General features: G+C 43.8%; 1 protein-coding gene across 4 annotated transcripts in view; it reads left to right on the forward strand.

The window, feature by feature from the left end:
• RNF216 (ring finger protein 216) overlaps positions 1-19856 on the forward strand; it is a 145272-nt gene that overhangs the window by 25844 nt on the left and 99572 nt on the right. For 3 of the 4 annotated variants that reach the window (XR_003965724.1, XM_030301681.1, XM_030301682.1), the window contains exons 4-7: positions 1295-2149; positions 3304-3380; positions 11122-11224; positions 12849-13013. Coding sequence is in view for 3 of the 4 variants with exons in the window: in XM_030301681.1 (XP_030157541.1) it covers positions 1295-2149; positions 3304-3380; positions 11122-11224; positions 12849-13013 (1200 nt within the window). In the remaining variant the exon portion in view is untranslated. The remainder of the gene's footprint in view (positions 1-1294; positions 2150-3303; positions 3381-11121; positions 11225-12848; positions 13014-19856) is intronic. The other variant, XM_030301684.1, reaches the window with a different exon arrangement.

Consider the following 19856-nt stretch of genomic DNA (forward strand, 5'->3'; position numbering starts at 1 on the left):
ATCTCTGCCTTTCTGATGCTTTCTCTGCTTTGCCTGAAATCTGTGGTTGTGCTTCCCTCACTGCATTTTTCTGCTCCTCCTCATATATGTTATGATTGGGGATTACAGATGTCTGCTGGTTTCATCAGACATTTTCAGTTGTGTCTCATTCTCCTCCCTGGGACAGGGTGATTTCAGAGAAGAGAGGGGTCAAAGGCATCTGTATTCTGCTACCTTAAAATAGACATCCGTTTCAATTTTTTACATTTACAAGTAACACGTGAAATTCAAACAATCCAGATAAACTAAAGTCTCTTTTCAGCAGCCCCTTCCTCTCCAGAGATTTCCCTGAGGAATTGCTGTTATCAGTTTGACATGTTTTCTTCCAGATCATTTTCTTTGAGTGTGTGTGTGTGTGTGTGTGTGTGTGTGTGTGTTACACATATATGCTTTTAGAAGTGGTTATGTTTATGTCTTGTGTTTTGATTTTTTAAAATAATCATTCTGTGTTTGTGTTGTTGTACAACTTTTTTCACTTAATGACATTTCTTGGTGAGCTTTTCATTTCAGTACATACAGAGCTACTTCTTTTGGGGGAGGGGAGTTGGGAGAATATTTTGTAGAATAGATAATAGTTGATTTAATTTCTTGGGCATAAACTTTAGAATGTCTGTTGTTTTTTTTTTCTTTTTATGTTATAAGCAATGTGGCAGTGAATATCTTTTTATATGTCCCCTGTAGATACATAAGGGTTCATGGGATAGATAGGAAAAGGTTACACTTAAAGCTGCTAAGGCTATATACATTTTTTTAATTTAATAAATAATGCCAAATTGCTGTCCTAAATTCACCATAATAGCACGAGAGTTTTCCCACATCCTTATCAGTACTTGATATTATCTAACTAAAAAGTTTGCCAGTCTTATGGGGGGGGGATCTTTTTTAATTTATATTTTGGTAGTAACTAATGAAGTTTAGATTCTTTTCATGTTTATTGAACACTCCTACTGTGTTGTCATTCCTTCATTACTTCCTCTACTTCATAGTTACTTTTTAGTGGTTTCAGGTGAGATTATAATTCAAACTATAACTCAGGTTCCAATCTATGAATGGCTACTTTGATTCTTAGAATTACTATAATGTGATCAAATTTCAGTGTTAAGATCACTATTGGGAAAGATAGGTTTTGTGGGTTAGGGTGTTTGGGGTTTTGTTTCTTTCCTGTCCTGTCTCAGAAGCTCAACATAAGTACACAAGGAGACAAAGACATAGGAAAGAAATTGAATTATTATTATTAAAATTTAATTTTTTTTAGACAAATAAACCTCAGACATCACGACCCAATCTCATCAAACCAGCTGCCCAGTGGCAAGATCTCAAAAGATTGGGAGAAGAAAGGCCTAAAAAGTCTAGAGCAGCCTTTGAATCAGATAAGAACGGCTATTTTTCAGTGTGTAACAGCTCATTGTTTGATTCTGGGGCACAGGATGATTCTGAAGATGACTACGGTGAATTTCTGGATCTTGGGCCTCCTGGAGTTTCTGAATTCATTAAGCCAAGTGGCCAAACAGAAAGAGAACCCAAACCTGGACCAAGTCATAACCAAGTAGCAAATGACATTGTCAACCCCAGATCAGAGCAGAAAATCGTTATCTTGGAAGAACGTGGCCTTCTTTTACCAGAAGGTGATCCTTTGGACTCTCAGAACCAGTCATCTGATTCAGAAACAGAGCTTTTATCAAACTTTGGAGAATCACCTGGTATCCTGGATGATCAGGTCATCGAAGAAGGCTGCTGGTTAGACCATCGTTACTTCCAGTCCCTAAACCAGCAGCCCCGGGAGATAACAAACCAGGTGGTTCCTCAGGAGCGGCAGCCCGAAGCAGAACCAGGCCCATTGTTGTATCAGCGTGAGCCCCCAGGGCTGGCTTTTCCAAGGCCGGCTTTTCCAAGACCAGAACCCCAGCAGGATGGGATTCCGGGTCCCTCCTCTCCGCAGCCTGGCCATCCTCTAGGAGAGCTTGAAGACCAGCAGTTAGCAATAGATGATGAGGAGCCCGGGCCAGCCTTTCCACTACAAGGATCTCAGGAGCCCAATTTGGAAAACCTTTGGGGGCATGAAGCTACTGAGGTAGATCAAGAACTCGTTGCACTTTTAGTGAAAGAAACAGTAAGTTTTATTTTATTAAGTAAATAATTATAGACCCTAAATGAGCTGCATTTTCTTTTACTTCAAAATCATTGTGTTGGGGCGGGGGGCTTCATTTTCTTAAGGGATATACAGCTAGATATATAGAACAGAAGAAGAGAAACTCTGATGATACAGAAACTAAATTAGGATCCCTTAATCTATCCTTAACCCCCCCCAACAAGCCCTATGGGATTTTAGCAGCAGATCATGGGTACCGTGGTGCTGTCATAAGAGCAATCCCCCTGGTTTTAAAAAGGCTTTCAGTTAACTCTAATTCAGACCCATAAAACAGGCTAGAGGTGCACGGTCTAATGTGGTAGCCTCATGTGGCTGTTTAAGTTTAAACGTCTTAACAGATAGGGGCTCCTGGGTGGCTCAGTCAGTTAAGCATCCGACTTCGGCTCAGGTCATGATCTCGCGGTCCGTGAGTTCGAGCCCCGCATCAGGCTCTGTGCTGACAGCTCAGAGCCTGGAGCCTGTTTCAGATTCTGTGTCTCCCTCTCTCTCTGACCCTCTCCCGTTCATGCTCGGCCTCTCTCTGTCTCAAAAATAAATAAACGTTGAAGAAAAAAATTAAATGTCTTAACAAATAGAACCTGAAATTCCATTTCCAGTGGTACTAGTCACATTCGGTGTGCATGATAGCCACGTGGAGCTGAATAGCTCCCATGGTGGCAAGCACAGAATAGAACGTTTCCATCATTGAATGGAGTTCTGTTGGATATCCTTGATGTAGAACGTAATGCAGGCCTGTGTGTTCTGGCTCAGCTGCTGTTTGCCTTTGAACAAGCCCTTAACCCTCCTTCCCCCAGGTGTTTTCATCCGACACACTAGCTCACGTGCACCTTAAGGGGTAGTGCTTTACTCCCCTTTGGATTGCCTTCGCCGGGGCTGAGATGTTCAGTGTTTTTTGAAAGAGTGAAGAATAGATATGCAAAGTGGCAGAGGACCAGATAATTGCTAGGGGCCTCTCTAGAGTCCACAGTCTCTGTAGACAGAGAAGTCGGGGCACAGACCTGCTTTACAGCCCTTTTGTCATCTTCAGTCATTTTACTTTTTGCCCTCTGGCTGTTACTGCAATTTGAAACCGTTGTAGTGGATAAAATATAAATAATGTCTTTATTCCTTTTTAGGAAGCGAGATTTCCAGATGTTGCAAATGGGTATGTTGAGGAGATAATTCATTTGAAGAATTATTATGATTTGAATGTGTAAGTACACTACCATGCCTTTTTTTTTCTTATTGTGGTAAAATACACATAATATGAAAACCTACCATTTTTACCATTTTTTAGGTATACAGACCATTGGCATTAAATTTCTTCACATTTTTGCACAACCATCAACACCATCTCCAGATATTTTCATTTTCCCAAGCTGACACTCTGTCCCCTTTAACATTAACTTCTTATTCCCACCACTCCTCCACCCCCCAGGCCCTGGGACCTACAATTCTACTTTCTGTCTCTCTGAATTTGACTACCCTAGGGACTTGATATTAGGAGCATAACACAGTATTTGTCTTTTTGTGACTGGCTTATTTCACTTAGCATTTTGTCGTTTTTAATAATCCTATTTGAAGAGTTCTCATTTTTGTCACATACAGACTGTTTTCTGGGTTTTACCGAATCCTGCGTGGCTCTGGAATGAAGGTGTTTCATTAATTCTGAGCATTGATAACTCATTTTGGTCGAGGTTGTATTTTGGTCAGGTTGTTAAAAGACATTTTCTTCCCTGTGGTTGTACCAGTGTTCTGCAACCACTTTCTCTATTTGGGAAAATGCAAAGAAGTGTTTCTTTAGTCCCTTTATCATAAAAATGTGAACTGTGATTTTGTAAAAATATAAATGTTCTGGTTGGAGGGGGAAGAATAAAATTTTTTTTAAATAAATAAAAATAGCAGTGTCCCAAAGAATACAAAATGAAAAGCAAGTCTCTTTCCTTTCACACTCTTTCCCCTCCTTACAGCGTGCGGAGGTAAAACAGTTACAAGTTAATGAAGAACAGTAGAATATTGAAACTAATAAAATTTTCAGCTAATTAACACAGAAGGGGGAGTATACCAAAACCTCCGTCCTCAGAGATTATAGCTTCCACCGTGGTACTCACTCAGGCAGGGGTGCAGCTGGGAGCTGTTCCCTGACATGGCCGAGAGGAAAGAGCCCCGTTTCCCAGGTCAGCAGCCTAGAGGAGATGCTTATTCCTAATTTGTACAAAGACACTGTTGGTGCCAGTGGCCACCCTATTGCCCTCTGTCCAGCGGCAGCGCTGTGACCAGTTTTTAAACCAGGATTGAGTCAAGGTTTTCATCATGTATTTATCTCTTTAGCTGTTTAATCTAGAACAGTCCCCCACTTACTTTAAAAAAAAATTTTTTTTTTAACGTTTATTTATTTTTGAGACCGAGAGACAGAGCATGAACAGGGGAGGGTCAGAGAGGGGGAGACACAGAATCTGAAACAGGCTCCAGGCTCTGAGCTGTCAGCACAGAGCCCAGCGCGGGGCTCGAACTCACGGACCACGAGATCATGACCTGAGCCGAAGTCGGCCGCTTAACCGACTGAGCCACCCAGGTGCCCCACCACTTACTTTTTTTAATGACATTGACTTTTTCCCCCTAGTATTTTTTAACATAGGTTAAAAGACTGTACAGCGAGCATCGATAACATCTGCCACATGGATTGTTATGGGCTTAAGGAACATCTTGCCCCTTTACTTCTTCTTGCTCTTTTTTAGAGTTACTATGGAGTTAAAGGTTTTACAGAAGTGGTGTTTTACAATCAGTTACAACCTTTTTGTGTTTGATACAGAATTATCCTAAGTTTGACCAGTAGGAGCCTCTTAAGATGCATCTGTGTCTTTTTGGCGTGGTCCTTATTAGTCTGAGCCGGCGTCCTTACTTTCTAAAATACCGAGTTGCCTTTGCTTACCTTGAACTTTTCTGTCCTAAACCTGGAATCTTGTCGTTTCTCCAAGAAACCTAGGTTCCGTAGAGTAAGGGTTGATTCTATAAACTAATATCTGAGGACTAGACCTGCTCCTCATTGCCACTACCATGTCATCACTTGTAGGCTATTTCAGGAGACAGACAAGGCTTTTTAAAATTTTTTTTTTCTTCAACGTTTTTTATTTATTTTTGGGACAGAGAGAGACAGAGCATGAACGGGGGAGGGGCCGAGAGAGAGAGAGAGACACAGAATCGGAAACAGGCTCCAGGCTCCGAGCCATCAGCCCAGAGCCCGACGCGGGGCTCGAACCCACGGACCGCGAGATCGTGACCTGGCTGAAGTCGGACGCTTAACCGACTGCGCCACCCAGGCGCCCCAGACAAGGCTTTTTATTTTTTAAAAAAATTTTTTTTTTTCAACGTTTTTTATTTATTTTTGGGACAGAGAGAGACAGAGCATGAACGGGGGAGGGGCAGAGAGAGGGAGACACAGAATCGGAAACAGGCTCCAGGCTCCGAGCCATCAGCCCAGAGCCCGACGCGGGGCTCGAACTCACGGACCGCGAGATCGTGACCTGGCTGAAGTCGGACGCTCAACCGACTGCGCCACCCAGGCGCCCCCAGACAAGGCTTTTTAAATCATGGACTTACATCCATAATTTCCCATCCAGATTTAACATTTTAAGGTTTTTTTTTCTTGGTCTTTCTAAATTTTACATTTATGTGTTCTTCCACTAAAACGTTAATTTCTAATAACATTAATATATTTTCTTTGTCCTACAGTATACATAAAATAAGGTAAAATTGTACCAATGTTACTATTAATGAAAACTATTGATTGAGTGAAGTAAGAAATGTTTGATAGTTACTTTGTGCTTCATGCATTGAGGCAGTACAGTTAGAATGCAGACTGTTGTAGGCCATAGATGGATGATGTTCCTTGGTTCTGGAAATTGGGTAGCCATTGTCTGTTCAGATCCTGTTCTCTTTCTCCCCTCTGCTTTAACGCTCTCCCCCCTGCTCTGTGGCTCTTAACACCATCTCTTTGTCTCTGTGATTGATACACTCTGGATGATTTCTTCAGGGATGTCTTCCAGCTCACTAAGTGTCTTTTTAATGGCGTGTAATCTGCCTTTACACTCATCCACTATGTTTCTGGTTCCGGTTCCTATATTTTTTTCATTCTGGCATCCTTATAATTCTCCTTAACATTTTTCTAGTGTTATTTTTACCTGTATTTTAATTCATTTAGTTCTTCAAACACAGCGAATAAACGTAGCTTGTGTTCCGAGTGTGATCATTCTGATGTCAAGTTCTTATGAATCTCGTTCTGTTGTTTCTGCCGGCTCTCTTGGTGTCCTGTTTCCTTGTGTTTCTTGTAAATTTTGATTGTGAGCTCATTTTTTGAGGTCTTGATAGAAACTCTTCCTTCAGGGGAGGATTTGCTGTGTCTTTCCTCACGTGCCCAGGGGTGGTGTTGGTCTAGTACCACTTTACATTTCAGATTGTTGTCTGCAGGGCTGTCTGCAGGATCATCCAGAGAGTCAGCATTTAGTCCTGGGTTAGGACTGGGTGGTCTTCACCAGTTCTCACAGGGCGTTTGGTTTTCCTCTCCATCCATTCATCGTCAGTGTTAAGGCTTGCTTTTCCTTGTGCTTTGTGAGCTTTGTCTCTTAACCTTGTGCGCCCTGGGAACTAAGGCCTCAAGTCTGTTAGGATCGATGAGTGCACTCTGGGCGGTCTTGCCTCGGTGTTTAGCTCACTTCTCTGGGGTTTTACTTTCGCTTAGGTTTGGACTCCTAGGAACTCCTAACTATAATTTGATGTACTTTGCAAGTTCTTTTTTAATATTCAGCATTTTTCAAACCTTTTTTTGTGGACTGCAATACTGATACGGAAAAATGGACAAAGTAAAGATAGCTGCTTAATTTATCACAAATCAAGCATGCATGTAACGACCACCCAGAAGTCCTCAAAAATGTGAATGTTGCCACCATCTGTGAACACTGAAGATTTTGTGAAGATTTCATATTGTCTCTATTCTTTTGTGACTGCCTTCTTTCACTCAGCATTCTGTTTCTGGGGTTCTTCTGTGCCCTGTGTAAGTATAATTCATTCATTTTCATTGCCATGTGGTATCTATTTGTATCAAAATACTGTAATTTTTCCTTCTACTTTTTTTTAAATGTTTATATGTGAGAGAGAGAGAGAGAGAGAGAGAGAGTTAGTGTACGCGAGCAGGGGAGGGGCAGAGAGAGACAGAGAATCTGAAGCAGGCTCCAGACTCTGCACTGTCAGCACAGAGCCCGATGCGGGGCTCGAACTCCCAAGCCATGAGCTCATGACCTGAGCTGAAGTCGGACGTTCAACTGACTAAGCCACCCAGGCACGCCTTCCCTCTCCTTTTGATAGACGGTTGAGTTGTTTCCACTTTTTGATTTTCACAAATAATGCACCTTTGAACCTGCTTCTACATGCCTCCCATGCTCCATTCCTCACCAGATTTAGCCTTCTTCACCATCCTGTAGGCTACTGGCATTTTCAAGCAGGAATTTTTTATTTCTGAAATTTTTGGGACGCCTGGGTGGCTCAGTCAGTTGAGCATCCGACTTCGGCTCAGGTCATGATCTCACAGTCTGTTGGTTCGAGCCCCGCGTCAGGCTCCGGGCTGACAGCTCAGAGCCTGGAGCCTGCTTAGGATTCTGTATCTCCCTCTCTCTCTGCCCCTCCCCCGCTCATGCTCTGTCTGAAAAAATAAGTAAAACTTTTTAAAAAATTATAAAAAAAGATTGGAACATAAACATGTAACAATGAGAGCCTCTTGAGTTCTGCCTTGTGGAATTCCGTATCTTGCAGCATTTCAGTATGTGATCTTCTGAAGATGGTAAAATACAAAATAAGAGGTGCCTGGGTGGGCACAGTTAGTTAAGTGACTTCAGCTCAGGTCATGATCTCTTGGCTTGTGATTTCGAGCCCCACGTTGGGCTCTGTGCTGACAGCTCAGAGCCTGGAGCCTGCTTCAGATTCTGTGTGTATCTCTCTCTCTGCCCCTCCCCTGCTCGCAATCTGTCTCTTTCTCTCTCAAAAATAAATAAGCAATTTAAAAATAATAATAAAAAATACAAGGTGAATGGGTCAGAGAAGAACCCCCTAAATTATGGTTGGGAGGTTTTTTGTTTTGTTTTCCAGAAAGTATACTTCCCATTCTACCTCTGTGTCCTATACTGTAATTCTGTATTTCACACTTTAGAAAATACGTAAAAATAGACAACGTTTTTAAGGGTGAGACTTTAAAAAACAGGAGTTGTAGTAGTTTCTTCCAGTACCCTAGCAGATCATCTTTCATGCATCCCACTTGGAGACCATTGGCTTCACTCGTGGATAACTAGTCTATCAAAGAAGCTTCTTCACTGTGTGACCTTTTTATCTTTCCCCAAATTCCTGATACCTGGCAGTTTGTTGGGTTGTAGTAGCCACACTTACCAAAACATTACGAACAGGCATGTTTGAAATGGAGGAGCTGTTCCACTTCTGGGTTCTAGTATGTCCAGATGTGCACGTGAACAGAGTTTAGACCTTGAGGCCTTTCCCCGTAGATACTGAGTGATTCTTGGTGATGGCTAATCCTCAGGTCAGCCTGCCAAGATCTGTATAACCCGTAGTGCTCATCACTTCATACCAGAAAAGAGAATCGCCGTTAGTGACTGTGGTGTCAAAGAGAAACGTGCTCAGAGTTCTTGACCTGGGGTGCCTCTCCTTGCTACAGCTGTGGTGCAGGAAGAGGATTTTCCCTCTCTGGGCCTCTGGCACTGTGTTCCAGTAGACTGGGCATGGTGATCACCAAGAGAGCTTGGATATGGTAAGCACATGGGGTTCCTGAAGTGATGATGAAGAAGAAGATGTGGAGGGATGCCGACCAGTGCTGACCAGGTCCTTGAGTAGGCTAAGGAGGGGGCTTTGCAATCGGGCCAATAGCAGAAGAAGCATGCCTCTCCATTGCTCGGTTCCCCAGCACTGGCCCGTGGGTGAGAAGAGATGCTGGAGGGGAGTGCTTTTCCTCTGTCCTCTTCCTGTCTTATTTACCTACTTACTACCTGTCTTAACAAGTAAAGGCTCCAGTATTGGAGCCAACACGGGGCAGGAGAGACCTGGAAAGAAGAGAGTTGAGAATCATGGAGCGGAGTCATCCTAAGAACCTGCAGGAGCAAGGGAGGGGAAAAGGATGGAGGAGCCATCCCGCAGGGAAGCCCCGTGGCCCTTACGGGGCCCGTAAGCTTCCCTGCTACTGCAGCGGCTTGTGCTGCTTGCCGCCCAGGCTGTTGCTGTCGCTGTGGAATCGTCCCAGGAGCTCAGTTTGTTGCCATATTGGGTTGTTTCGGGGTGAAGAACCTTGCTGGTTAACATTTGTTAAATCTGGGCGATGATACATCAGCGTGTGTTATTTATATTCCTTACCTTTAAAGTATTTCATGAGTGATGAAAGGACAAGGCTGTGGGTTTGGTATGAAGAGAGTCCATCCTTTTTTTTTTTTTAACATAATTTATTGTCAAATTGGTTTCCATACAACACCCAGTGCTCATCCCAACAGGTGCCCTCCTCAGTGCCCATCACCCGCTTTCCCCCCCCCCCCCCCCCCCCCCCACCCCCCCGCTTTCCCCTCCCCCCCACCCCCCATCCACCCTCAGTTTGTTCTCTGTATTTAAGAGTCTCTTATGGTTTGCCTCCCTCCCTCTCTGTAATTTTTCCCCCTTCCCCTCCCCCCTGGTCTTCTGTTAAGTTTCTCAACTTCCACATATATCTGTCTTTCTCTGACTGACTTATTTCACTTAGCATAATACTCTCCAGTTCCATCCACGTTGCTGCAAATGGCAGGATTTTATTCGTTCTCAGTGCCAAGTAGCACTCCATTGTATCTATAAACCATATCTTATTTATCCATTCACCAGATGATGGACATTTAGGCTCTTTCCATAATTTAGCTATTGTTGAAAGTGCTGCTGTAAACATTGTGGTACATGTGCCCCTGTGCATCAGTACTCCTGGATCCCTTGGGTAAATTCCTAGCAGTGCTATGTCTGGGTCGTAGGGTAGTTCTATTTTTAATTTTTTGAGGAAGCTCCATTGTGTTTTCCAGAGCAGCTGCACCAGTTTGCATTCCCACCAACAGTGCAAGAGGGTTCCCATTTCTCCACATCCTCGCCAGCATCTATAGTCTCCTGATTTGTTCATTTTAGTCAAAAGACAGTCCATTCTTAAGCAGACATGGCCTGTTCCTTCAGCCTTGCAGTTAGCTGTGTAAACTGAATGTCACTCAAATTGCTCATGGGGATTTATATTGCCATAGGGTTAAAAAAAATATTAATAGAAGGTTAATTTTTCCATTTATTTACTTAGCAAGCTGGTTTTTGTTCTTTGTTTTATTTTAGTGAGAGAGAGAGAATGCAAGCAGTGAGGGGCAGAGAGAGAGAGAGAGAGAGAGAGAGAGAGAGAATCCCAAGCAGGCTCCACGCTGAGTACAGAACCTGACAAAGGTCTCGATCCCACAACCCTGAGAATATGACCTGAGCCGAAATCAAGAGTCGGACGCTCAACCGACTGAACCACCCAGGCTCCCAGCAAACTGTTTTTAATTGTGAATGTGAATACATTTTCCCATCCTTTATTTGTTAGAGTTTTCTGACAAACGGTAGATCCTCTTCATCTAGATTCTCCAGCTCCATCCAGTTCAACCAGTAAGAATTTCGGTGACTTCATTACATTGACTAATAGAAAACTTCAGAGAAGTGTGCGTTTTTAGTATGCTTATTGCTTTTTAAAGTTAGAAGCAAAAAGTAGAAAGTAAGTGTATCTTTTTTGTTTCATTTTTCTGATCCACAAACATTTTAATTTCTTAAGCCAATCATAGTGTATGACAAGGCACATTATTTTTCGAACGTTGTATTTGAATCAATGGGCAGTGTAGGATTTGGAAGCGCTATGAAAATAATGTTATTTATTTTTGCAGACTTTGTAATTTTCTTCTGGAAAATCCAGATTATCCAAAGAGGGAAGACAGAGTCATTATCAACCCCAGTAGCAGCCTGCTTGCCAGCCAAGATGAGACCAAGGCAAGTGTCGTGCTCTTTGTTTTGCAGTCTCTACCTGGAAGTGCTCTGCTGTTTTCATTTTTGTGGGAAGAAAGTGCTTGGTCAGAACACATCCTTAAAGACCAGCCTGCAAAACAGGATTTCAGAATATACTTCTCCTTCAGTGGGATTTCTATCCTGAGCCACTTTGGCTTCTGTATTTAACTTCTTTTACTGTAACTCCATCTTCTCTGTCCCACAAAAGTTAAACCCTCCATGTCTTTAGTCTCACAAAGCAAGTTTTTAAAATGAAACCAGAATTGGCCAAGATTTTTCATTGCTTTTTTTTCTTTCAATATTTTATTCTGAAAATTTTCAAATATATGGTAAGTAAAGCCAAATGAATTTTACATGGATCACCTCTATACCCAAGTACCAGCAGTACTAGTAAAAGTTAACATTTTATTATATCCACTTTATAATATCCACCCCATAGAATGACATATCCAGTTGTCTGTCAGTACATCTCTCTTATATTTCATTTCATTATGATGCACTTCAAAGTAAATCACAAAAACATCAACACTGCTCCATACACACTTTTTTAAATGATCCAAGCACTTTTTTATTTTTTTTAATGTTTTTTTATTTTTGAGAGAAAGAGTATGAGTGGGGGAGGGGCAGAGAGAGAGAGAAAGACACAGAATCTGAAGAGGCTCCGGGCTCCGAGCTGTCAGCACAGATCCCGACACGGGGCTCGAACTCACAAGTCATGAGATCGTGACCTGAGCCGAAGTCGGACGCTTAACCAGCTGAGCCACCCAGGCGCCCCACTCCTCCATACATACTTAAGCATGCGTTTCATTGCCTAGAGTTCATTGTCTGTTTATAGTTTTTCTTTTGATGTGAGATTTATATACAGTGCATGTACCTATATAACTAAATCCTGTATCATGGTATAAACAGTTTGATTTGCTAAAATCTTAATCATCATTTTTATTTGTAATCCTAACTGGTATTTAGTGTGTCAGGTGGAAAGGAAAGTCTAGAACAGAACTGCTTCATGGCTGCTCAGTCCTACTCTCCACACCTTGTTTTGACTCGTCTACATATTCTGTAACAGAAGTACTAGTTTTTTCTGAACATTTTGTGGAAAGAAGATGACTGACAGATTGGTTTCAAATCCATAGCTATACTTTTTTACTAGTTCTGGCTGGTAAAACTAGTCACCGGACTCTAGGCAGCTTATTTAGCATCTCTGAACCATCAATTTCTTCATCTCTGTGCAGGGCTGGTAACCCCCATAGAGTGATTATCAGTACAAGTGAGAGTATTCTATTTTGTAATAAACAGTTCTTTTTTTTTTTTTTTAATTCTTTTTAACGTTTATTTTTGAGACAGAGAGGAACAGAGCGTGAGTGGGGGAGGGGCAGAGAAAGAGGGAGACACAGAATCCGAAACAGGTTCCAGGCTCTGAGCTGTCAGCACAGAACCCGACGTGGGGCTCGAACCCACGAACTGCGAGATCATGACCTGAGCTGAAGTTGGATGCTTAACCGACCGAGCCACCCGGGCGCCCCTTGTAATAAGCAGTTCTTAAAGTGATTTGTGCCACATGGGAAATGCACTTCTGTTCTCCTAACGTTATGCCTCTCTCTCGTTTCAGTTGCCTAAACTAGACTTTTTTGACTATTCTAAATTGGCTCCTCTTGACCAGCGCTGCTTCATCCAAGCTGCTGACCTCCTGATGGCCGACTTCAAAATGCTCAGCAGTCAGGACATCAAGTGGGCCCTGCATGAGCTCAAAGGACACTATGCAATCACCCGAAAGGTGCTCATTGGTCTTCTTGGTGGGGTCACACCTCTTGACTACTTCTTCCCTTGATAACAGAATGAAGAGTTTAGCTTGTGGAAATTGGATGGTTTATGATGGCAGAGAGCTAAGGAGTTTGTCAGGGTGAAGATAAATAGACAAAGGTATTTGCCGATCAGGAGGAACTGAATGAAAAGAAAGAGATTAGCAGCAGGGAAGTTGTAGGGGCTCGTGGCTGCTTCATTCAGTGGAGCATGTAACTCCATCTTGGGGTCATGAGTTTGAGCCCCACGTTGGGTGTGGAGCCTACTTTTAAAAAAATGTGTCAAAAAAGAAGCAGGGAAGTTCTGGTTTACCCGTGAGGATATAGAGGGTAACGAATGTCACGTGGAGAGCAAGATGGCTAGGTGTGAAACGTGTGTTCCAGCGCCCCTCCCTGATTTCCTCTCCAGCTGGGCACAGGTCACATGGGTGAATGTGGCCTCACCCTGAGTCTAGCCCCTTCCCCCTTTAGATGGCCAGGAAGATCCATGCAGCTGTCCACAAACTCCTCTAATTGTAGGTTACGCTTAGGTAAAATTACTCTGAGGGGACCGCACAGTTAGTGCTTTCTATTTCTGAATCTCATTCCTCACGCTAAATAGAGGATGCTGTACTGTCAGGGAAAAATGAATGAGCTTCCCCCCAAAACCAGCGACCACAAGAAAGAAAGGGTCTTTCATCTTTAGGCTCTTCTAGCATCTTCACTGCTCCATTGGTGCCTGACACCTTTGCTGAGCTCCCAGGGAGCCCAGATGAGAAGTGAAAAGGACAGCTCCTGTGGCCTGGGGGTGGGTTGGTCCTGGGAGCAGTGTCCCTGCCACCGTCCTGGGACCAGTAAAAGGAACTTGGCTAGCAGATGCTTGTCCCTGGTCATCCCACAGCCCACTCATCACTTGGGTGGGAGGTGGTAGGGGTTTGTGGCTCCCCTGTTATTTATACTTTCCTTATCCCTTTCTTGGTTTTTCTGGCCCTTCATATTTTTTGTGGTGTCTGCTTGTTTGGGTGGGTAGTTTGAAATTTTACCGGGTTTTGAAATGGGGTGGGTTGGACTGTTCGAATGGAAGTGGGGCGTTCAAGGGGAAGTTCTATTTGGCAGAAGCTAAAACCTGATGCCCTCTGTTCAGAACCTCTCCCTGCTGTATGCAAATGGTGTGTTAAGAGTTTTGCCCTAGACAGCGACGCCCACGTGGGTAGGGTGTGGGAAGCACAGCCAGGGATGTTTCTCATTATGGCCACAGTAGGCCTTCCCTGTGCCACCCTGCACGCATGATGATCGCTTAGTTTACTAACATACGCATGTTCACCGGAGCCCATCACAGTTCCCTGGATTTTTTTCCCCTTTTATTATGAACATCAAACACGTATAAAATTAGGGATTGTATTTTAACGAGCCCATGCTTACCCATCACTCCACTTCAGTAACTGTCAGTGCCGCCCAGTCTTGTTTCATCCCACCCTGCCCACTCCCTCTCTCCCAGACTGTTTTGAAGCAAATTCCAAGGAAAGTTTCACTTTCTTTAAATCCAGAACTATTTCAGTGTTTACCTTTAAAAGATAAAGACTCTTTTTTGAAAAACATAATCAAAATATTATTATCACACCTTAAAAATTAACATTATTAGGTATCCAGTCATTGTTCAAATTTCTCTGGATGTGTCAAAAACCTTCAGTTATATTGAGTTCCAAGTAAAATCTGTTTATTGCAGCTGGTTGATAGGTTACTTAAATCTCTTTCAATCTATAATTTCTCTCTCCTTCCTCCCCCTTTACTTTTACTTGCTGGTCATTTGTTGAAAAAAATAGGTTATTTATCCTGTAGGTTTTGACCATGTAGATTTTGCTGACTGTATGCTGTGGCATCATTAACCGGTTCTAACATATCCGACCGATTCTAGTTGGATCTAGAATCTTGATCAAACTTAGGTTTGATTCCCCCACCCCTTGAGTTTTAATTCCAGTTCTACCAGGTAGGTCTCTGATTTTGAGCAAATGTCTTGAACGTGTGGAACTTCAGTTTTCTTGGTGAACAGTGGATGCCTTACGTGGCTAATGGGAGAATCAGGTTGGGTACAGTGTGCAGCGAGCCCGTCACAGTGGTTCGCATGTATCAGGTTTCAGTAAGAAGTTCCCTCCCTCCACACTTCTGTGTGCTGTGGGACACTTGTCAAGCCTCTGTATTTAGAAATTACTTGGTAACTGCCTCACAGTGTGATTTTAAGAGTCCGTTCTCAGAGTACTATTACAAGAGCACAAGAGCCTTCTGTGATTTGGCCTCCTTAAGTTCACAGCACTGAGCTCCCCCTGGAGGCGCCTAGGACCCGAGGGCCTACTCTGCTTTGTTCCCAGCCTGTGCTATGGAGGCCAAGGGCTCAAGAAGACTCGTCCCCAGTGCGTGTGTGGTCAGATACATTTTAGCTCAACTCTTTTTATGGACGTATCCTGTGGGTAGGTTTCTTGCACACCACAGTGCAGCTGCAGTAATGTTTCTTCCGGCTGTTACCCTCTGTAGGGACAAAGGTGCGCTCAAAAATAAGTAACTTCTAGACTAGAGGGAACAGGTCATCCTTAAAACTCACGGCAGGAACTGCTTAGTAAAATGAATGCTAATTCTTATCAAAGGAATTTTCAGCCATAGCTTTAAAAATCAATTTGTGCCAAAATGTTTATTTGTAATTTTTTTTGGGGGGGGGGGTGGGTAATTCTTTAAACCGCGGTCTGAAGCCCCCTTCTTCACCCTCTTCCTCTGTTCTCCAGAGACAACTCGACTCTCTCTCTGTTTTCTTTCTAGTACTTATCTCCACATTTATTAACACATGCTTATGCTTGAGTTATTAGTTTTAATAATTATTTTAGTTTTCTTTTATAGTAGACGGGGATCTACGTCTTACCCGTACACACTCACCTTTTTGATACGTGATTTTGTTAAATCTGTTTTTAAAGTTTTTGTTATGATTTATGTAAATGTTCACTGCTAGGGAAGATAATATACTACAATAATGTTTCCTTTATTGAATTTTCTATTTTTCTTGGGGTTAAAATTGGTTGCCTCTGTTTTTTTCATTTGCTTTTTTTGTTGTTGCTTTATTTTTTGATCCTGTGGCTGTCTTTTCATGGCCAACAACTCTAAAACACGCTTCTATTGTCAAACCTATCCATTAGTCCTCAGTTCATTTTTTTCCCTCTCCTCCTCTGCACCTCTTAACATAGCTGTCAGCTTAGGAGTTCCCTTTGCCTTTGGACAGAGGTTGATCCTCTGTGTTCTAGACCTGACAACTTTCTCTTGGTGTACACACTCATACGTGGCCGATAGTACCGCTGGGTTTCTCCTCCCAAGTTTTTCCTCTGTGATTCTGCCACAGATCTCACTCTTTCATTCGGACAGCGTGTTGAGTGCTTGCTACGGACCATTCACTAGGAGTGTCACAGTGAACAGTTGCAAGATCCTTTCCCCTGTGGAGCTTAAAATACTAGTGGGCGGTGTCGTCTTTTAATCAGCCCTTCAGTCCTCTGCCATGTGCTCATTCTGGGTGTCTCCACTCCCCAGCCTTCCTAGATGTCTCCCCCGTGTACTTTAATGATCACCTCTGTCTCCATGCAGGCGACACGTCCCCATTTCTAGACCTGACCTCGGCCAGCCTCCATAGAGGAGTCTCTGGCCACTTCTCAACTTTTATTTCATCAAATGCCCATTGTAGTATTTTTAGGTCCTCTCTTGAAGGAATTTTGGCTATTGTCAAGCTATCCTAAGAATCTTATATCCTTACCAGATTGTATCCTTGATTCTCAGGACCAATACCTTGAGTGGGGATTTGATTTGTGAATGTGAGCAGGCTGGAGGGAGAAATGCCAGCTAAGTGTAAAAGGAAAAATGATCTTCAATATCTCGTATTCCTGTGTTCCTCCTGGTAGGTTTTTTGAGTACTTCCTGTGTGATAGTTAGCACCTAGACCCTGAGGACAGTGGCTTCTGTAGAACACAAATTAACTTCCTTCCAGAGAGCTTTCAGTCTATTTGAGAAGATTAAAAGGGGAAAAAAGATTAAAACAACATGGTGTTATAAAAGAGTGAATAAAGGTACACGAGAACACTAGGAAAGAAATGAGGGCGTCATTTGAACAAGATCTTAAGGGAAGGGTGTTTTCACTAGAGGAATCTTGAGTGCAGAGGCAAGAAAAAGTAACCATGGTGCCTTTGGGTATGTAGGTGTGAACTCTAGCAGTTCCTATAAGGAAAGGATTCTGATTTATAATTTTATTTGGTCTGTTTCACTAGACGTTTAGTTAATACTAAGACAAGTGCTGATTGATATAACTACTGAGGTAAGATTTCGGAGGCTCCTTAATTTGTTGGCAACATCTGTTTTAGGATACAGTTTCCTGACAAGAACCAGTTTGGATTCTTTTCCTGCTAAGTAGAAATAGTATTTAACGCTTATTTATTTTTGAGACAGAGAGAGACAGAGCATGAATGGGGGAGGGTCAGAGAGAGAGGGAGACAGAATCTGAAACAGGCTCCAGGCTCTGAGCAGTCAGCACAGAGCCCGGCGCGGGGCTCGAACTCACGGACCGCGAGATCGTGACCTGAGCCGAAGTCGGACGCTTAACCGACTGAGCCACCCAGGCGCCCCAGTAGAAATAGTATTTAAATGGGAGAAAGGTAGTGATCCTATTTCACTTCTAGACAGGAGGGTGGTGCAGTTGCAAACCCAGCGGGCTGCCAGTTACAAGCTCTTAGTTCACATTCCGGTTTCATTAGTTGCTGACAAATGGCATCTACCCTTTGATCACCTCCTTTATAATATTCAGATTATTGTTCCTGCCCTGCCTTTTTTCCTGGGTTTTTGCAGATAGCCCTGGTTCAAGTATGGAGCATTTACTTCTGGGTAAAACTTGGTAGGAATTAGTGGTCTTGCCACACAAACGTGTGACTTTAAGTGTTGGTGGGGAACACCTCAGATAGTCAGAACTCCGAAAAGAGGAAACAGAGTAAGGGAGGACGTTGGTCGGGGAGATGGAAAGGCAGTAAGATGAGCTGTGCTGTTGGCCGGCTCTTGGTGGGTCTCCCTGAACCGCTCTGGGAGGACCAGGCAGTGTCAAAGAGAGGAAGGAGGTTTAGTCGTGCAACTGGCCTGAGTTCATATCCCAGTGTTAGTCAACTTGACTGGGCGCAGGTCCTTCGTCCGTAAGCCTCGCTTGCCTCTGCTGTGAAAGAACACCTCCCTCGGGGGTGCTGTGAGATGAGCCGTATCCATGCCGCACAAAGGGCTTAGCTCACAGCAGTGCGGAGGCGCACGGCCATTCCCTTCAGGTTCCCAGACCTCAGATTTTGAAAAGGAAGGGACGGAAGGTAGGTGAAGGTGAAAGGGTGACGCTCCCTCTATTGGAGCTGGAATGCTCGTTTTCTCTTGCTTTCACTTTACCAGAGGGCCAACCTAGCTGCTCCCCTCAGACATTCAGAATGTGACTTTTTAGCAACATTCCTGTAACACGTACACATCCCTGAACCTTTTACTGTTCACCAAATGAGTATGAAATGCAAACTCTGCAGGTCGCTGCAGATACAGCCTGGGCTCGGTAGCCATCCTTGTCCCCCAGAAGCCCATAGTCCGTAGAGGGGATAACAGGAAGCAGAATCAGACAAATAAGTGTGTAATTACCGTTAGCAGCATTTCGAAAGAAAAATGTAAGGTGCTCGGAAAAAGTGTAACAGGAGGACCTAAGGTGGACCAAGAGGCTCCGGGAGGACCTCCCTGAGCAAGAGATATTAAGCACAAACTTTGAATGTTCTAGAAGTAGGAGTTCAGTGAGAGGGATTTGGGGGGATGTCCCTCCCTGGGATGAGGAGTACTGTAAAAGAGCTAAGTGGAAGGGAAAGGATCATGAATTCCATCTGGAAAGTGTTGAGTTGCCAGCATGTTGAGTGAGGTCTGTGAGGCCTACAAGTACAAAGAATTCATCTGGATGCTTGAATGGCCAAAGGAAGTGGGTTGGTGGGCGTCATCAGCACACGCAGGGTGACCTCCCCGGCCTGGATGAAGTAGGCACAGGAAGAGAGCTGAGGCTGCCTGGAGGCCTCCCTGCATGTAGAGGCCAAGTGGAGGAGGATGGCGAGGAAGAGTGGGCAGAGAGGGCGCGGGACCCGGGAGGGAAGAGCAGTCTGCGTCATCCGTGCTGCTGAGAGGCCTGGTGACACGGGGACTAAAACACGGGGTCTAGAGTTTGCCTCCTGTTACCAAGTAGGTAAGCTAGTTGAAAGATGGGCTTCGGTGCCCGATGGGAAGGGGTTGGAAGACGTCCAGGAGGTGAGGTGAGGAAACAGTGGACAGATGGCACCTTTGACAGGTTTGGGCTGGGGTGTGGTGGCTGGTACCTGAAAGGGGAAAGAGGCAAGGGGAGGAAGGATTTTTTTTTTTTAAGATGGCAAAGGCTCGAACACATTGAAGTATCGATTGGAAAGATATGAAAAAGAGAGAAGCTGAGGGTATGGAAGAAAAGGGATTATTACTCCTGGCCTAAGACTCGCGCCTTGCAGTGTGCTGTACAGGGAGAGGACTCAGGGGAAGCCGCGAGCAACATGGGGATGTTCGTGGAAAGTGGATGGGGAGTGTTGGCCAGAGGTAGACCATTTAGGGTATGCCTGTAGAGTGGAACTCGTCAGCCATCTGTTAGGTGGCCTACCCTGGGCGCAGTCGAGGACAGCTTGAACAGTTGGTGTTTCCTTATGTCGCCCTTTGTCAGTTAGCCTTTGCTTCTGCCCTTGGTGGCAGTTTATGAAAGAAGAGAAAATAATGAAATGCTCCCTATTCATTTTGCTGCGGCC

Source organism: Lynx canadensis, chromosome E3, assembly GCF_007474595.2.
Source record: "Lynx canadensis isolate LIC74 chromosome E3, mLynCan4.pri.v2, whole genome shotgun sequence".
NCBI lineage: Eukaryota > Metazoa > Chordata > Mammalia > Carnivora > Felidae > Lynx > Lynx canadensis.